Source organism: Saccopteryx bilineata, chromosome 1 (genome assembly GCF_036850765.1).
Source record: "Saccopteryx bilineata isolate mSacBil1 chromosome 1, mSacBil1_pri_phased_curated, whole genome shotgun sequence".
Lineage (NCBI taxonomy): Eukaryota > Metazoa > Chordata > Mammalia > Chiroptera > Emballonuridae > Saccopteryx > Saccopteryx bilineata.
In genome coordinates this window covers 90740523-90760040 of record NC_089490.1, presented here as the reverse complement: position 1 = coordinate 90760040, position 19518 = coordinate 90740523, and the positions used below count along the sequence as shown (strand labels likewise).

The window sequence follows — 19518 nt, the reverse complement described above, 5'->3', positions numbered from 1 at the left end:
CTAAGAACTATACACACAAATCCTTGTTTTTAAGTAAGAGCACTGCTTTACAAAAAAAAACTGGTGCATAAAAAGGACCAGAGTCCCCAGTCACAATGAGTGCAGTACCTGACACCCTCCCGCAGAGAAATTCTGGTGTATTTTAGAAACAGAGCAAATAAGGGTTGAGTCTCCTCCTCCAATCCTCCACTCCCTCATAAGTGGGCTTGTTAAAAAGTTGACTGACGCGAGGAAATTCATCCATCTTTGACTAGTTGTTAGCTTTATGTCAAAGGAGCTCTTTCCAGTGGGTAAACTGCAAGAATAATTAATACCCTGCTATGTGGTGAGGGTGATGATGTCCTGGTCTTAAGGCATGACACTGTGACTTAATAGTGTGGGGTAGTTGTTTTCCAGGGCAACAATAGGAATCAGTTTGTCAACAGATATGTTTTGAGACTCAGAATTTAGTGATAGTCTGAGACTGTACAACGGTCAAGCTGAAGAGAGCCCCAGCCCTCAGTGTATGTCTTTGGCTGAGGAAGTGACACTTCCAGTTTGGGGTGTGTTGCTGGTGATCTCTATGATTTTTACACACATCAGAGGAAGTGAACTTTTCTGCTCTTATGCGAATATTTTGCTGTCATTTCAAACAGTAAGTCCGAAACTTGATTTCCTATTTTTCTTTCCAAAGCTAAGTTCACAGCCATATTCTGTGATCTGGGCTAAAGAGTTTGACTCTTTGTTTTTTTAAATCCCTTGTCACCATACTGTTTTCAGTTGCCCACATACATTTGACTCTGCCAAAATCTCTTCTCCCTCTTCCCTTCCTTTCCATTCCATCATTGTTCTTGTTAAAATAATTGTCATTTGAATAGTATTGACTTGTTATAGTGTTTGTTTTTAAAAAGACATGAGTGTATGAGACAAGCGGATTTGGGAATGGAGCCTAATTCTACCACTTTTATATGTGGGACTTTTGGGCAATTTACTCAACCTTTCTATATCTGTTTTTATTAGTAAAATGGGCCCTGGCTGGTGTCTCAGTGGATAGAGCATCAGCCCTGGCGTATGGACATCCAAGGTTTGATTCCCGGTCAAGACACACAGAAGTGACCATTTGCTTCTCTCCTCCTCTTTATCCCCCTTCTCTCCCTCTTCCCCTCCCAGAGCCAGTGACTCAGTTGGTTTGAACAAGGCTCCAGGCACTGAAGATAGCTGGGTTGTTCTGAGCAAGTCAGCCTATGGCACTAAAAATAGCTCAGTACTGGAGCACTGGCCCCAGATGGGGTTGCTGGGTGGATCGAGCTCATGTAGGAGTCTGCCTCACTATCTCCCCTCCTCTCACCAAAAAAAATAAAGTGAAAATTCTATACTTTTCCTTCTTAAAAGGATTATTATCAGGATTAAATAATCATTGAGAGTATGTGTGGGAGCATCTAGTGGAATACTGGGCTCATAGTAGGATTAACTCAGTAAACATCGCTTCATACTTTTGACTGGAACTGTTCTAAGAGGTCTCCCATTCTTCTCATTCCATCTACACACCACTTAATCTTCCTAAAGCAAAAATTGGAGTTTGCCAATGACATTTTTCACAGAAATAGGACAAATAATTTTAAAATTTACACAGAACCACAAAAGACCCTGAATAGCCAAAGAAATCTTAAGAAAGAATAAAGTTGGAGCCATCATGCTTCCTAATTTCAAACTATATTACAAAGCTCTAGTAATCAAAACAGTATGCTATTGGCACAAAAACACACAAAATTCAGTAGAACAGAATAAGGAGTCTAGAAATAAGCTCATGCATATGGTCAGTTGATTTACAACAAAGGAGCCAGAAATATACAATGGAGAAAGGACAGTCTTTTCAATACCTGGTGTTGGGAAAACTGCACAGCCACATGCAAAAGAATGAAATTAAACTACAATACATAAAAATTAATTCAAAATAGACTAAGGACTTGAGTGTAATACCTGAAACCATAAAGTCCTAGAGGAAAACATAGTCACTAAGTTCCTTGACATCGGTCTTGGAGATGATTCCTTTGGAAAAATAAGTAGGACTACATCAGACTAAAAAGCTTCTGCCTGACAAAGGAACTCAACAAAATGAAAAGGCTTTCTACTACATGGGAGAAAGTATTTACAAATCATTTATCCGATAAAGGATTAATACCCAAAATATACAAACGACTTATACAACTCAATAGCAAACAACTATATGATTAAAAAATGGGCAGAGGCCCTGGCCAGTTGGCTCAGCGGTGGAGCATTGGCCTGGCGTGCGGGGGACCCGGGTTCGATTCCCGGCCAGGGCACATGGGAGAGGCGCCCATTTGCTTCTCCACCCTCCAACCCCTCCTTCCTCTCTGTCTCTCTCTTCCCCTCCTGCAGCCAAGGCTCCATTGGAGCAGGGATGGCCCGGGCGCTGGGGATGGCTCCTTGGCCTCTCCCCAGGCACTGGAGTGGCTCTGGTCACCGCAGAGCGACGCCCCGGAGGGGCAGAGCATCGCCCCCTGGTGGGCAGAGCATGGCCCCTGGTGGGCGTGCCGGGTGGATCCCGGTCGGGCGCATGAGGGAGTCTGTCTGACTGTCTCTCCCTGTTTCCAGCTTCAGAAAGATACAGAAAAAAAAAATGGGCAGAGAATCCGAATAGACATTTTTCTAAAGAAGACATACAAATGGTTAACAGATACGTGAAAAGATGCTGAACATCATTCATCATCAGGGAATGCAAATCAAAACCACGATGCGAAGCCGCCTCCTGCTTGTCAGGGTATTATCAAAAAAGACAAGAAACAAGTGTTGGCAAGGATGTGGAGAAAAAGGAACCTTTGTGTGTTAGTGGGAATGTAAATTAGTACTGCCATTATGGAAAACAGTATGAAAATTCCTCAAAAAATTAAAAGTAGAACTACCATTTGATCCAGCATTTCCATTTCTGATACTTATCTAGTGAAAATAACATATTTGAAAAGATATCCCCATGTTTACCACAGCATTTTTCAATAACTAGGACATGGAAGCAACCTAAATGTCCATAAAAGAAGGAATAAAGAAAAGGTGGTTGAAAAAAAAAAATGAAAAGGTGGTTGAATACACAATGGAATACTATTTGGCCATAAAAAAGAATGAAATCTTGTCCATTTACAAAAATGCAAATTGGACCTTGATGGCATTATGCTAAATGAAATATATGAAAGACAAACACCGTATGATGTCATTTATATGTGTAATTTAAACAACAAAATACCAAGCTCATAGATGCAGTGAAGTTTGGTGTTTGCCCGAGGTGGGGGTGGGTGATGGGAGAAATGGGGAAAGGGGGTCAAAAGGTACAAACTTCTAGTTGTAAAATAAGTCCTGGATGTAATATACATCATGGTGACTGTAGTTAATATTGTATTGCATATTTGAAAGTTACTAAGAGTAGATCTTAAAAGTCCTCATCACAAGAAAAAAAAAATTGTAATCATGTATAGTAACCTGTTAACTAGACTTATTGTGATCATTTTGCAGTATATACAAATATTGAATCATTATGTTGTACATTTGAAACTAATACAATGTTGTCAATTATACTCCATGAAAAAACAAAAACAACTTTTAGTCTGACAAATAAACAAAATAACAGGTGGTGGAAGTTTTAGAATCATGAAGGAAATAAGTCAGACAGTGTCTACCACAAGATTTTGAATACCACAGGAAGCTGGGGGAGAGAGGAAAGGTAAGAGAAACTAAGATGTCTGTTTCACACAGGGATCTCAGAGTTTATAAACAGTTTCTTCAAGTTAGATGAATTCAGATCTATTACTGCCTCTGAAGTAAGGAAGAAAATGATTTTTCTTTTCTTTTCACAGCGCTGTGACCTATTCTGGAATCCATCTGTTGAGATGCTTTATAGCAAATATAACAGGCAATCTTAAGACTGATGGTGTCTAGTTTAGCTGAAGACTCAACATTTTTATGCCAGCTGGAGTTAAACCTAGCATTTCGACATTGTTTTAAATGTTTTGTATCTAGAATTTGCAGAGGATGTTGGGATCAGTTCAGCTTTAAAAATCTACATCTTTCAAAGCAAGAATGAATTTGTGCCTGGGGAAAAAAGGTTTGTAAATGATTGAATTATACCATTCGTTACAACAGACACTAGCAGTTTTTCCTATTTTAACAAGCTGACAAGAGCAGCATACAGAAGTCCATAAGATGAAACCTATTTACTACTGTGTAGATAAGGATTTGCCATATATTTATTGGGCTTTATATCTTTTAAAGAAATATCTATTATATAAATATATATACTTATATATATATTTAAGTATTAAAATGGAGTAAAAAAGGAATTACTTTTCTGTTAAGCACTGATAGGTAGGTTGAAGATAAATGCTCATATGTATGCCTATAATTTATCTTTTTCTGAGTCCCTATATTTTGCGAGACAGAAAGAGGGACAAATAGGGACAGACAGGAAAGGAGAGAGATAAGAAGCATCAATTCTTCATTGTGGCATCTTAGTTGTTCAGTGATTGCTTTCTCACATGTGCCTTGACCAAGAGGCTACAGCAGACTGAGTGACTCCTTGCTCAAGCCTGCGCGACCTTGAGTTCAATATTAATATAAACAAGACAGCACTACCATTAGAAGCTACAAACCAACCATGGTGTTCAGAAGCAGACTTACCTATAACAGAGCAAATAAGGCCCAAGTGGCCTTTTGGGTGCTTCCTTGCTACTCCCCACCTCCCTTTCCCATTTATCTTAAGGCACAGAGTAGATTTTTACAGACCTAATTATGCAGGTCTTAATTCCCTGGTAAGTCATAAAAGTACTGTTCTTTATTGGACCTACCAGTTTCAGTAAGGGAAGGAATTATTACATCTGCTTTTCAAGGGCAAGATGTGATAGATTTTTTTTTTCATCTTAACATGACATTTAGTCAATTTAGACTATTTAATAGTCAAACACTTGATTAAATGACACAAAGCTGCTCTAAATGTTTATTGAACTGAAATAAACTGCTATACAGTGTTGCACTAAATCAGCTCCTTTGAGTCCAATGGTGCTTTCAGATCTTCTAGCTCTGGAGAGTTGCACTTAAACAGCTGAACACTGGACTGGTTTGCTAATCACTTAGCAGTCTCACACATGAGCATCTAAACTCCCATTAAAGCAAAAATGTCATCAATGTCCAAAATAAATAAATAAATAAAATAAAAAAATTGGAGTTTGTCACTTAGCAGCTCAGAAAAAAATCAGTGGTTTGATTCATTCCTTCAGCCAGCAAGCAAACAAAATAAAGTTTAAATTCCTCAGGTAGTTCCTGGCCAGTTGGCTCAGTGGTAGAGCACTGGCCCAGAGCGTGGGTGTCCCAGGTTCGATTCTGGCCAGGGCACACAGGAGAAGCGCCCATCTACTTCTCCACCTTTCACCCTCTCCTTCCTTTCTATCTCTCTCTTCCCCTCCCGCAGCCATGGCCCAGGCACTGAGGATGGTTCTGTGGCCTCCACCTCTGGTGCTAGAATGGCTCTGGTTGCAAAGGAGCAACGCCCCAGATGGGCAGAGCATCGCCCCCTGGTGGGCATGCCGGGTGGATCCGGTTGGGCACACACAGGACTCTGTCTCTCTCCCTGCTTCTCACTTCAGAAAAATACAACAACAAAAAAAAGTCTTCAGGCCAATGTCCTGTGTTAGAACTAGACCCCACCCAACTCCTCTTACCACCCGCCACACTGAACCACTTTCCCCACCAGCCTTACTTTTAGGGTTGACCTTTTCCTGCTTGGCCAAATGTCTCACCCATCTATCTCTTTCTCTTGATCACTTTCTACATGGTATCATGTACCTGTGTACTTAGTTATTTCTTCTCTTAGATCAGCGGTTCTCAAACTGTGGGTCGCGACCCCGGCGGGGGTCGAACGACCAAAACACAGGGGTCGCCTAAAGCCATCGGAAAATATATAATGCATATATTACAGTTATGAAGTAGCCACCAAAATTATTTTTTGGTTTGGGGTCACCGCAACATGAGGAACTGTATTGCGAGGTCATGGCATTAGAAAGGTTGAGAACCACTGTCCTAGATTCATGTTAACTCCCTCAATAGTATTTGTTGAATAAATGGATAGAATCATAGTATTTGCTCACCTACTTCCTCCACTCTGCAGAACTTTTCCATTTTGAAAATTCGGATTTGTATTTATCATTCATTATCATACCTGTCCAAATGGTTAAAATAGGAATGGGAAGCTTTAATAACATTCTACAGTTTGAAATTAAAAGCTAATTATTAAAGCTTAGTTCCCATCTTTTTTTTTTCCCCTGAAGCTGGAAACGGGGAGAAACAGTCAGACAGACTCCCGCATGCGCCCGGCCGGGATCCACCTGGCACGCCCACCAGGGGTGATGCTCTGCCCACCAGGGGGCGATGCTCTGCCCCTCCGGGGCATCGCTCTGCCGAGACCAGAGCCACTCTAGCGCCTGGGGCAGAGGCCAAGGAGCCATCCCCAGCGCCCGGGCCATCTTTGCTCCAATGAAGCCTTGGCTGCGGGAGGGGAAGAGAGAGACAGAGAGGAAGGAGGGGGGTGGAGAAGCAAATGGGCGCTTCTCCTATGTGCCCTGGCCGGGAATCAAACCCGGGTCCCCCGCACGCCAGGCCGACGCTCTACCGCTGAGCCAACCAGCCAGGGCCGCTTAGTTCCCATCTTTAAAATATCATATCTGTACCAAATTCTCCTAATTTCCTTTCTTTTTCACTGGCTTAACTCCAAGTCCATAACTCTATTACTAAATTGTTACAGAAGATATGAAAGCAATTTTACATGAAATGACACTCCACTTTTTTCTCTCAAGCAGTCTTCCTATTGCAGATTTCAGAATTACCAGTTTCGCTAAAACCCAAACTGCCTTTTTCTCTTTATTTAAAATATTCCTAATTCCTCTAATTCTTAATAAACACTTAGGGACATTATTATTCTTTTACTGATATTGGCCTACTAGGCAGAGACCTTTAGCAGAGTCGGTGTTTCCTTAGTGTAACATATTTGGGAAATGAAATTTTATAAAGACTAATAAGATTTACTCTCAGTACAATTACAAGAAGGCTGTTACACCTCCCTCCCTTTATTGCCCTTGCACTGTGTTTGAAATTCATCTAGAGTTCCTCTCATTTCTTCATGATGGTTAGTAACTAGAACAATATGGCATCATGCACAAACTTGCACTTCACTTTCTTCCTCACATTTTTTTAATTTTTTTTATTTTAGGATTTTTTTTTTTTTTGCATTTTTCTGAAGCTGGAAACAGGGAGAGACAGTCAGACAGACTCCCGCATGCGCCCGACTGGGATCCACCCGGCACGCCCACCAGGGGTGACGCTCTGCCCACCAGGGGGCGATGCTCTGCCCCTCCTGGGCGTCGCCATGTTGCAACCAGAGCCACTCTAGCGCCTGGGGCAGAGGCCAAGGAGCCATCCCCAGCGCCCGGGCTATCTTTTTTGCTCCAATGGAGCCTTGGCTACGGGAGGGGAAGAGAGAGACAGAGAGGAAGGCGCGGCGGAGGGGTGGAGAAGCAAACGGGCGCTTCTCCTGTGTGCCCTGGTCGGGAATCAAACCCGGGTCCTCCGCACGCTAGGCCGATGCTCTACCGCTGAGCCAACCGGCCAGGGCTTTCCTCACATTATTAATGAATGTGCTTAAAAGCTGTCTCTCCTATCTCTACCGCTCCTGCTCTGATGAGCAATCATTCACTACTACGTCCTCACCAGTTTTACCCCAGTCATTTCGACCCATAAATTGGCTTGCTTCATGGTGGCGGAGGTAGGAAATCTGCATTGCCTCTTACTAAGAATACGTCCCACAGCCAGAAACTAATTCCAGAACTTGTCAGTTACACAGCATTGGATTGAATTGGCACCCACAGACCTCCAATATGGCAATAAAACAGACATCTCCTGGTCCTGAGTTATTACTTTCTTTCTGGTGAGTCAGGAGAAGACAAATGTACTTGCTTTCTAGTTTTTAAATGTAGGTCGTTTTCATAGGGCTATGGACTCATGAGGCAGAACTATTTCTAATGGACTGGAGGGAAGGCAAGTTCTTTTGGTCATTGATGGTTTGATTTACCCAATCATCTCAACAGAGTATTCTGTATATTAAGCATTATTTAATCAGTTACATTGTACAAACAACCTCTAAACCAATCAGTATTGTTTTGTTCTGTTTGGTTTTGATATAGTTGGAGTGGTGGAAGGTGAGGTGTGAACTTAAGTACTCAGAATATTTTTGCAGAATAATCAATATATATATTTTTGTTTGTTTGTTTGTTTTCCTGAAGCTGGAAACGGGGAGACAGTCAGACAGACTCCCGCATGCACCCAACCGGGATCCACCCGGCACGCCCACTAGGGGGCGATGCTCTACCCGAGGCGTCGCTCTGTCGCGACCAGAGCCACTCTAGCGCCTGGGGCAGAGGCCAAGGAGCCATCCCCAGCGCCAGGGCCATCTTTTTGCTCCAATGGAGCCTCGGCTGCGGGAGGAGAAGAGAGAGACAGAGAGGAAGGAGGGGGGGTGGAGAAGCAGATGGGCGCTTCTCCTGTGTGCCCTGGCTGGGAATCAAACCTGGGACTCGTGCACACCAGGCCGATGCTCTACCACTGAGCCAACCAGCCAGGGCCATCAAAATATATTTTAACAATGACCTTTAGATCAAACTGGGCCATAACAAGGATGTGCCCCAAAATATGACAAGTTTTTATCCTAAAGATTTCACTTCCTCCATTTAAAAATATTTTCAGGCCTGACCTGTGGTGGCGCAGTGGATAAAACATCAACCTGGAAACGCTGAGGTTGCCGGTTCAAAACCCTGGGCTTGCCTGGTCAAGGCACATATGGGAGTTGATGCTTCCTGCTCCTCCCCCCTTCTCTCTCTCTCTCTCTCTCCCCTCTTTATAATGAATAAATAAAATCTAAAAAAAAAAAAAAAGTTAAAAAAAAAAATTTTCAAATTTGCTCAGTACCTGGAGGAGGACAATAAGGGCTTGAATGTTAGAGCATGGGACAGGCTATGTTCTTACTTCAGCTGTTTCTCAGCCTCCCTCCTTTTGAAACTGATGCCTTATCTACTGCATCTTCACAGCAATTTTCTTGTCATTTTAGACTGGAAAAACAATGGGTCTGAAAAGAATACTGGAAAGTTGGGCAAAAGTGCACTTGTTTCATCTCCTACTCAGTACTCAAGGAATTTCTCTTTTTGTCTGGGCAGGATTGTCCATTCACCATGAAACCCAGAGAAATGTTCCATCCAGTTGACAGAACCAGGTCAGAGGGTCTCAGGTCAGGGCCCAGCTGATTTTCATAATCTAAAGACACAGATTAGGTCTCCTGAGGCCAAGAACCATGGCGTAAGGTAAATGTACTGTATATGATTTCACTTATGTGAGGTACCTGGAGTTGTCAAATTCACAGACATGAAGTTGTTGGGCTGAGGGAGAGGAGGGGAAATGGGAAGTTAGTGTTTAATGGGAACCGAGCTCCAGTGTTGCAAGATAAAAAATGTTTTGAGAAAAGATGGTGGTGATGATTGCATGACAATGTAAATGAACTTAATGTACTGAACTGAATGTAAAAAAATGTTCAGATGGTAAATTTTAATTTGAATCTTACATGATTTAAAAAACTGTAAATAGGCCCTGTCATGTTGGCTCAGTGGTAGTGTTGGCCCGGCATGCAGATGCCCCAGGTTTGATTCCCAGAGCACACAGGAGAAACAACCATCTGCTTCTCCACCTCTCCCCCTCCTATCTATCTCTCTCTGCCCCTCCCGCAGCCATGGCTCAGTTGGAGCAAGTTGGCCCTGGATGCTAAGGATGACTCCATAACCTCCCTCAGGCACTAAAATAGCTCAGTTGCCGAGCAACGGCCTTAGATGGGCAGAGCATCGTCCTATAGGGGGGCTAGCCAGGTGGATCCTGGTCAGGGTGCATGCAGGAGTCTCTCTGCCTCCCTGCTTCTAACTTAAGGAAAAAAACTGTAAATAAATCCTTTGAAAAAGCCTAGTCTTTGAGGGAAAAATATAATAACACCTGAGCCCCTTACACTGTGCAAAGCATTTTTTAAAAAAAATTTCAATTGATTTGAGAAAGATAGAAGCATCAACTAGTTGTGCACTCATTGGTTCTTATTTATACCCTGACTGGGGATGGAAACAGCATCCTTGGCATGCCAGGATGACACTTTATAGACAAAGTCAATTGGCCAAGGCCTGCAAAGCATTTTCATACAATCGTAACTGTTATAACAGCCCTATGACGAGAACATTTATTACCTGTTTCTGCTAAGAAAACGAAGGTTTTGATGGGGTGAAATGACTGGCCCATGGTTGGGAAGCAGGGCTGGTCAGAGTTTGTTCTGTTTGTTTTCTGGACTATGCCATTTCTGCAGAGGAACAGAAATCCTTAAAACCTTCAAGTATCCTACAAATGTCATTTTCTCCCTGTTGGCTCCAGATGTGTCCAAAACTCCCACACCCCGTTCCAGGTTGCAATGAGCTGGAACCCAACACAGGAGCATCTCACGTGGCAACGAACATGGGTGAATTTCACAGCCCAGAAACCCCAATGTTACTGAATGGACAGAGCAGCCCCCCAGCTCTCCAAGGCCAGGCCCACCTCCCTTTCATGACACCTCCTGCTGTTCCCTCCCCAGAGAAAATGCACCTGCTCAGAGGCTTGATAGGCCGCTGGTCGGAAGCCTGGCAAATGTCCTGTCCAGAGGCACACAGCATACCTTAGCCACCGTGCTGGCCATCAAGGGGCCCAGGGCTTGCTGCTGGAGTCCACACCTGTGACAAATAGGTGCCATATCCTTTCTCTGAGGAAACCTTTCCTCTTTTCCCCACCTTTTACAACTGAGGGGACATCGGTCTCCCTTCACCTCCCTTGTACTCCTGGTAAGCAAATATCTGGTTTATGTTCAGCCTTCGCTGAAGGAATGAATGAGTGAACAAAAGCTTTGACAGTCCTATGAAGAGCCTCCTGCTGCAATACCCACAGGCCAACGCACCAAGTCCCTCCCTCCTGCTTCCATGGCACTTGGGACGACCATCCCTCCGTAGCGCAGACTCTGCATTGCCTGATGACTAAGGAAGTCCTGGAAGTCAGTGCCTGGGCCATGTGTCTCCACCTTGCACCAGCCCAGTGACAAACACACAGGAGGTGCTCGGTAACTAATGAACTAAGGTTCCCACGAGACACTCAGCATCCACAAACCTGGCCCAGCCAGCCTTTCTAATGTTCCTTTTCTGCATGACCTCCACCCCTACCCAGGCTGGTGCCTCAGCCATGCCGCGCTGGTGGAAGCTTCCAAGATGCACAAAGTGGGGGCCTGCAGAACAAAGCACAGTCTCGGCAGGCCACCCTCTCCAGCAGACACACGGCTTACACTGGACACACGGCTCATAGCACATGGTATTTATTGTGACGCTCAGTGGACAACATCTGTAAACCAGCTTACTGTAGTGGTGACAGCTGCAACACATGCTAAGGCACTTTATTATATAAAAAAGGGCAGGGTGGGAGTTCCATTCACTCCTTTGTGACAGCAACAGGGACCTGAATTCAGAGCTCTTTAGGCATATGTAGCTTTTACACATCTTCATGATTTGTTGAGTTTTTCTTTAAAAAAATGCCTTCTTTGCTATAAGTCTAAATGCAGCATATACAAAACAGTTAGAAATACAGGTAAATTCAGCAACCAGTGTAGACCAGTGTAGGACACGCTACTCTCTTCTAAACATGGTTCCAAGAGAAAGGCAGTGATAAAGACTGGGAAGTTTATTGTTTATTACAAGGGGAAAAAAGAAAACTTTTTTTTTCCTTTCAAAGCCATCTGTGCAGGTGGTAGGTTTTTAAACTATACTGAGTCAACGGTGCAGATAAACTACCCTTGGGCCCCAGTCCTAGAGTAGGTACAAGATTGTGGGGGAGGGCCACTGGCCCTGTCTGATGCTCTGGCTGTCAGATTAGGACAAGTCCCTTAACCATTAAATATATTTGGTCCCCAAGAATGTTGGGAGAAGCCACTTCTGGCTGTTCCAGCTTGGCCCCCAGGCCTGTCTGCTTGCTCAATGGCCTTGCTATTGCAGGCGGGCTGCCCTCCACAAAGGAGGGAAGGGGGTCATCATTGCACTTGAGACGTTTTAGAATAAGGGGACAGTGGCGCTGCCCATTGGGGATGGGGCTATCTCCCTCCCCATCCCAGCATTCTGTGCCCTGCACAGAGGTGGCATCATTGGGCCTGCTCTTGCCGGACCACCCAGAGCCCGCGGGAATGGGGGCCTGATGGGACAGAGGGTGTGAGGTCACCATGTGTGATTGCCACAGCAAAGAAAGGGTGAGGAAGAACTGGTTGTGGGGGAGGTGATGACTCTTCTGGGGTGTTGGGCTATCAAAACTCCTCAGTCTGAGAAAAATAGATTCGTAGAAAACTCTTGCCCATCCCCAGTGGCCTGACCTTCTGGCCTCACCATCTTGTGCTTTTGGCAAGAGAAGGCCGAAGACCCTGCAGGTCACTCTGTTCCTTGCCGGGGCCCAGGACCCTGACTCTTTGGTATTAGATTCTGGGGGAGGTGGGAGGGAGCAGCAAGGGCTGCAGCAGAAAAGCAGAAGGACCTCAACAAGGCCCAGGGGGCAGGGGAGGCACAGGCCTGAGGTCCCTTCGTCTGGAGGGGTGGGGATCATAGTCACAGCAGTCCCATGGTGGGCAGAGGGGGGTGCTATGGAGTCTAGGAAGGAGAGGCGGAGTCATCCATTGATAGGTTGTTGGTTGGTCTGTCCGTCTCAGGCAGCAGGTGGAGAAGAGCCTATTCAGCAGCTTTGGCCTCAGCCCCGTCCGCTTTGCCATCCACCTCCTCGTCCGAGCATTCGCCAGTGCCTTTCCGAGCAATTCGGCGGGGCACAACAAATGGCAGGTCCCCTCGCCTGAGGGCAGAGGCAGAGGCAGAAGGTCAGAGGGCCATCCAGGGCGGCCCAAGCACAGTTCACATGTTCCACAGTAACCTCAAGAGGCCACAGCCTTTAGCCAGACAGTACAGGCAGGCTCTCAGAACAGGTGATTGAAGCTTCCCCTTTATCACAAAATACTAGCAAAAAACACCAGAAAATCAGGACCAGTGAAAAGGAAAGGAACAAAAAAAGATGCAGTCGCCATTTTGCAAAATGCCACCCTTCGCTGACAGTATAAAACAGGGAAAACCGGCCGTGGCCGGTTGGCTCAGCCGTAGAGCGTCGGCCTAGCGTGCGGAGGACCCGGGTTCGATTCCCGGCCAGGGCACACAGGAGAAGCGCCCATTTGCTTCTCCACCCCTCCGCCGCGCTTTCCTCTCTGTCTCTCTCTTCCCCTCCCGCAGCCAAGGCTCCTTTGGAGCAAAGATGGCCCGGGCGCTGGGCATGGCTCTGTGGCCTCTGCCTCAGGCGCTAGAGTGGCTCTGGTCGCAATATGGCGACGCCCAGGATGGGCAGAGCATCGCCTCCTGGTGGGCAGAGCGTCGCCCCATGGTGGGCGTGCCGGGTAGATCCCGGTCGGGCGCATGAGGGAGTCTGTCTGACTGTCTCTCCCCATTTTCAGCTTCAGAAAAATGAAAAAAACAAACAAACAAAAAAACAGGGAAAAACAAGAGGTGCAGGAATGACTGGTACACAGTGTGCAAGACTGGCCTCGTCCTCCCATCATGTGCAAGAAACTTACATTAAATATTGACTAGAATGTCTGCTCTTGTTGAATTCATGCTTCATGAAAAGGAGCTTAGAGATGAGAATTTTGGGGGGAAAGACCCTCTGCTTCAGCCACGTCATACTTTTTTTTTTCTCTGAGAGGAGGGAAGACACAGACAGATTCCCGCATGTGCCTGGACTGGGATCCACCTGGCAAGCCCTGTACAGAGCAGTAATGCTTTGCCCATCTTGGGCCACTGTTTGGTAACTGAGCTATTTTTGGTGTTTGAGGCAGAGGCTACACAGAGCCATCCTCAGTGCCCCAGACTAACTTGCTCAAACCAATTGAGCCATGGCTGCAGGGAGAAAAGAGGAAGGGAAAAAGAGAGCGAGAGAGAAGGGGGTAGAGAAGCAGATGGTTGTTTTGCCTGTGTGCTCTGACCAGGAATCAATCCTGGGACATCCACACACCTGGCTGATGTTATACCACTGAGCCAACTGGCCAGGGCTCGTCACACTTCTTGAATGTTAACACTGCTTTGAGCAATGCAAAGAGCCCTCTCTGCCCTGAGGGTACAGGCACAGTGCCAGGATAGCAGCTTTGTTCAACAAATGCTCTCTAGGCACCTAGGACCGGCCTGGGACCAGCCTGACTGTCTCACCTTCTAGTTCAAAACACCCAGCATGAAACTGTCCTCATCAAGCTGGGAGCAGCCATGTGAGCATCTGTTCAGATAGGATAGAATACATTTACCTAGAGTTTACTCTATTCAAAAGGCTGGACTAATGCCCAGGTGGTATAGAAGAACCCCCGAAGGCAGTGGACCCTGACCGGCCTTTTCTCATCCTCAAGCGCCATGCTCACTGCCATCCAGGTGAGAAATGTAATAGACTTTACAGAAGCTTTATTGTCTGAACTGTGCTTTGCAGAACAAACACGTTTGGGAGCAGAACGAACAGTGAAGGAGCTGGGCAGAGGCAGGGCTCACCTTAGCTTGCTCTTGAGAGAGCTGACCTCACGATTCATGGCGTCGGCAGTCTCCGTGACATCCTCCAGCTCGCGCTGCAGTTTCCGGCGGGAGGCATTGGCCCGCTGGGCCTCCTCCTCCGCCTCCTCTAGCTGCCGCTTGAGCTGCTTCAGACGGGTGGATGCCTTGTCGGCCTGTGGGGAGGTGTGGGTAGTGGCGCTGGTTAGGTGCTCTCAGCCAGGGTGGCCCACCCAGCTCCCGGCCACCCTGGGTCCCCACCGCTCTGCCCACAAAAGACACCTGGTCCTTGAACTGCTCTGCGTTCCTGCGTTCATCATCCACCTGCAGCAACACGTCCTTCAGCTTCTTCTCGGCCCGACGCACCTGCTTGCAGGCGGCCTGGCGCTCCCTGCCAGGCACAGACAGAGCGGCTCAGGGGACACCCTCCTTCAGAGGGTCTGACCGACAAACCACAAGCTGAACCACCCATTCCCAGGGTCTCACTGGTATTTCATGCACAGCGAGGCCTTGATGCTAAGGCGGCCCTCTTTACTGAACACCCACGATAAGCTCTGTCTCTTCTGGGAGGCACATTTCACAGATGGGAGAACTGGGGCTCAGGGAAGGGAAAGGACACATCTCAACATATATGCACCTGGGAAAGGGGAGAATTGAGATTTGGGACCCCTGTTACCTCCAAACAAGTCTCTGCCTTGGTGACTTACATAGTCAGCCCAGGTGGTTATGAACCCCTACCTCTCTCTGTTGCAGCCCTCAGACATGGTCACCAGAACCCCCAACTCTAGAGGTGGGCTGTGGACATCTACTCAAACTCCACAAGGCCCCAGTGAAATGGAGGAACCCCTTCAGGATGGACAAAACAGCCTCTGGGACTCGGGGACAGAAGTCTGTTTCTTGACGGGACTTAGGGACAGGACCACAAAGGGGCTTGAAGACTGCGCCAGGTGATGAACCTACTTGGTCTCATTGTCCAGCTGCTCTTCCAGCTGCGCGATCTTGGCCTCCAGGGCAGTGATGGAGGCCTTGTACTTGGACTTGACAGTGCCCTCAATCTCCTGCAGTTTGACCTTGAGCTCCTTGTTCTGGCGCTCTAGCTGCTGCCTGGCATTCTCGTTCTTCTGGGCGTGGCTGCGCTCGAGGTTCAGGTCGGTGTTGATCTGGTCAATCTGAGGGAACAAGGGCTGGTGACCTTGAGGAAGGCCGGGAACCCAGATGGAAACAGAGGTGGGACAGTGTATCCTGCTGACTCTCTGATAACACCTGGTCTCCAAAACTTAACAGAGGCCAGGACACTTTCCTATAAGCAGTCAGGAAGCAGCTGGCTTCACCAACACGGTGCTCAGAATGCACACCCCCAAGACAGTGCACAAATGAGTGCCCGGGTGCCCCAGCCCCACCCACCTGCAAGTTGGCCTTCTTTAGCCGGTCGTTCACCAGCTCTGTGTTGCCCTGCTCCTCCTCCAGCTCCTCCTCCAGCTGGGCGATGCGAGCCTCCAGGCGCCGCTTCTCTTCCAACGCCAGGGCTCTGGGGGGGCCGGGGAGGAGTGAGAAGGGGCCTTCCCAGAGGTGAGGTTCGACCCCCCGGCACCTGCCCTTCTCAGTGGCCCACTCACCCTTTGCCGCTGCTATTGGCAATCTCATCAGCCAGCTCGTCCCGCTCCTGCTGAGCCTGACGCTTTGAACGCTCAGCAGCTGCCAGTTCCTGCCATGAGAACCCAGAGTGTGACTCACTGGGCAGCCCGCAGTCCTGAAAGCCCACCTCCTCCATTCCTGGTCTTCTGCACTGCCATCCTGCCCAAGCCCCTGGCCCTCTCCTCTAACTCCTTCCTGGGTGGGCCTGCCTCCTCCAGGAAGTCCTTTCTCATGAGCCCCTCTGGCTCACAGGGCTAATTCCTTCTCTGAGGTCAAAGCTTGGAAACCACATATTTACAAAGTGCCCACATCAAAGTGCAGGAGCCAGGCCTGGTTCCTGGGATGTAGAGATAAATAAGAAACGGTCCTGGCCTGATGAGGCGTGCTGGCCCTTACACTTTAAAAGACTGCCTCGGTCCTGGGGAATGCTTCCAATGTGCCTCACGTGACAGAAAGGAAATATTTCTCCTCAGTGCACAGCATCTGGGAGAAACCTCTCCTTGCCAGGCAGCAATTCACAACAGGATGTGCTGACTACACAGCCTCAGTATACCAGGGAGCCTTGCTACTGATGACACTCTGCAGGGAGTTACATTATACACTACCATATTCAACTACAGGTATTGATCAACTTACGACCTATGCAACTTACGACCACAATCGCTAGCCACGACTGCTCCACATCTGTCAGCGCAAGTGTTGCCCAGCTGGGCGTACGACAGTGCGGACCAGCTTCCGGCAGCACTACCATCTCCTCGTGCACCATTTCAACTGTTATCCCAGACTCGGTACAGCAATTTGTGTTTTGTGTCTTGGATATTTTTCATCAAATCCCTCCCAAGATGTCTACCAAGAGGAAATTGTCCTTGACTTAAAGATTTTTATATCATTTCACAGTACTGTACATATAGCCTACTGAACTTACGACCAAATCGTGTTACGACTGGTCTGTCAGAACCAATCGTGGTCGTAAGTCGAGCTCTAGCTGTAGCTGTTTTCAGCCCCACCCAATGCTGGCCCAGTAGAGTTCCTGTGCAGCCCTCTGGCCTCCACCCCAAGCAACCCCAAGCGACCCTGTGGCCCTGGACCACCTCCTGCAGCTGAATCATCTCGGCCTCCATGCTCTTCAGCTTCTTCTCGTTCTCCTTGGCCTGTGCCAGGATCTCCTCACGGGAGGTGCGCGTGTCCTCCAGTTCACGCATGTAGTCCTTCATCTGGGCCTAGGGATGGGGGGGGGGGAGGAGACACTTGGCACCACCACCCCAGAGGCCACGCATGTCCTGTCTATCCCACCATCTGCCCTCCCGCCCCTCCCGGGGACTACCGCCAACAGGCGAGTGTGACTGCTTTCACCTTGACAACACAATTAGCTTAACTAAAAGGGCAAAATAGTCACCAAAGACAAAATGTCTCTTTACTCAACACCATTTTAACACTTCTCTGACCACTACAACCTACAAAGCACACTCTGGGCAGTGTTAGGCACTGTGTACACATTTGCCCAAGTTGTGTAAGTTCTCACTTTCTACAACTCCCTGTTGACTTGAATCAGCGCTCAGGCACTATTCCCACACACGCCTGCTACTCTGCCAGGCCATCCGGACCACATGGCAGGACATTTTTGTTTAAATTCTGTAGATTTTTGTCAAGTAACTTTTCCTATATTTTGCAGAAAATCCCATGTTGGGACTCCTTATGTCAAAAGCTGAGACTCTTGTTGGGTTCAGCCAAACGGTACTGGGAGAATGCCAACAGCCAGCAGAGCATCTGTGCCCTTTGACCTCACCAACCACAGGCGTTTACATTTATTTTTGTTGCTGCTGATTTGCTGGTATGATGTGGCATCTCAGAGCTCTTTTTAATTTGCTATTCTTTAGTTATGGGTCAGAAGGAAATTTCCCAAGTTGTATCCCTGCACTCGATCACATTTGTGTTGTATCAGGTTTATTCTGACAATGTGCTGCAAAGCCAGGTTTGACATTTTTTTCTTTAGTCTCATTAGATACATTGGTCTTAGTACAAGCGTGTTTTCAGACTATCTTTTCCCTACTCACTCTCTGGTCCTGAGTCCCCATCTGGGAGACAGGCTAAGGACACCAAGACCTTCCTTGGCTAGGGGAAGGCAGCAATTCCCAGCATTAACTGGTCACTCCACTAGTGTCCAAGCCCCATGCTGAGCCCAGTGCCACAAAGTGCTGCCAGATCTGTTTTGGTCCGGCCTGACCTCACCTGCAGCTTCCGCAGCTGCTTGATGGCTTCCTCTCGGTTCTTGTTGGCCGTGTCGATATGGGCCTCCAAGTCCTTCAGGTCCATCTCCAGCTTCTTCCGAGCGGCCACTGCCACTGAGCGCTGCTTCCTCTCGTCTTCCAGCTCTGCCTCCATCTCCCGCACCTGGGGGGAGTGCCCACAGCTTGGGAGGCCGGACCCACACACAGACTCTACTTTAGCTCTGAGCCCAGAGTGGTTGGCCCAGTTCTGTGAGAACCATGGGGCCCCCAGGGATCAATAAAAATTCCTAAAGAGAAAACCCCCGATAGAGTCACTGACTCACCCCCCCCCCCCGCTCTGCCGCCACCCAGGCGGAGATGACCCTGCCCAGGATGCAAAGAGGCCATACGCACCTGTCTGACCAGCTGCTTCTTCTTCTCCTCGTTCTGCTCATCCCGGCCCTGTAGGTCCCGCTCGAACTGGGCCTTCATGGCCTGTAGGTTCACCTCCAGGCGCAGCTTGGCATCCTCGGTGGCCTGAAGCTCATCCTCCAGTTCCTCGAGCTGTGTCTTCATCTCCTCCACCTGTTGCTCCAGGGCCCGCTTAGATTTCTCCAGCTCGTGGACCTGCCACCCAAAGGAACCCAAGTAAGGAGCAGAGACAAGAGTTCCCCCAGGATCCTGCCTCCGTGTCCACTCACCCACTAATCTCTGTGCTGTCCACTCAGCCCCTCCCAGTACTCACACTCTTGCCCACGTCGTCCTTGGAGCTCATGAGGTCCTCCATCTCCGTGCGGAACTGCTTGTTGAGCCGCTCCAGCTCTGCCTTCTGCTCAATGGCCTCCTCCAGGGCCCGGGCCAGCGACAGTGCCTTGGTCTCCTTCTCACGGGCCTCCGCCTCAGCCCGGTCACGCTCCTCAGCATACTTGGCGGAGATGGTCTTCTCCTCAGCCAGAAGCTTCAAAAGATATAAGCGCCATGAGGCTCAAACAACAGACTCT

The 19518-nt window shown here is 47.8% G+C and overlaps 1 protein-coding gene across 4 annotated transcripts in view; it reads right to left on the bottom strand.

The window, feature by feature from the left end:
- Nucleotides 1-11433: 11433 nt before the first annotated feature.
- MYH9 (myosin heavy chain 9) overlaps nucleotides 11434-19518 on the bottom strand; it is a 102235-nt gene continuing 94150 nt past the window's right edge. For all 4 annotated transcript variants that reach the window (XM_066259355.1, XM_066259347.1, XM_066259338.1 and 1 more), the window contains 10 exons: nucleotides 19263-19475; nucleotides 18932-19144; nucleotides 18540-18701; nucleotides 17402-17530; nucleotides 16292-16380; nucleotides 16080-16203; nucleotides 15636-15844; nucleotides 14958-15066; nucleotides 14679-14851; nucleotides 11434-12957 (listed from right to left, as the gene is read on the bottom strand). In XM_066259355.1, the coding sequence (XP_066115452.1) occupies nucleotides 12840-12957; nucleotides 14679-14851; nucleotides 14958-15066; nucleotides 15636-15844; nucleotides 16080-16203; nucleotides 16292-16380; nucleotides 17402-17530; nucleotides 18540-18701; nucleotides 18932-19144; nucleotides 19263-19475 (1539 nt within the window). In that variant the 3' untranslated portion in view covers nucleotides 11434-12839. The remainder of the gene's footprint in view (nucleotides 12958-14678; nucleotides 14852-14957; nucleotides 15067-15635; nucleotides 15845-16079; nucleotides 16204-16291; nucleotides 16381-17401; nucleotides 17531-18539; nucleotides 18702-18931; nucleotides 19145-19262; nucleotides 19476-19518) is intronic.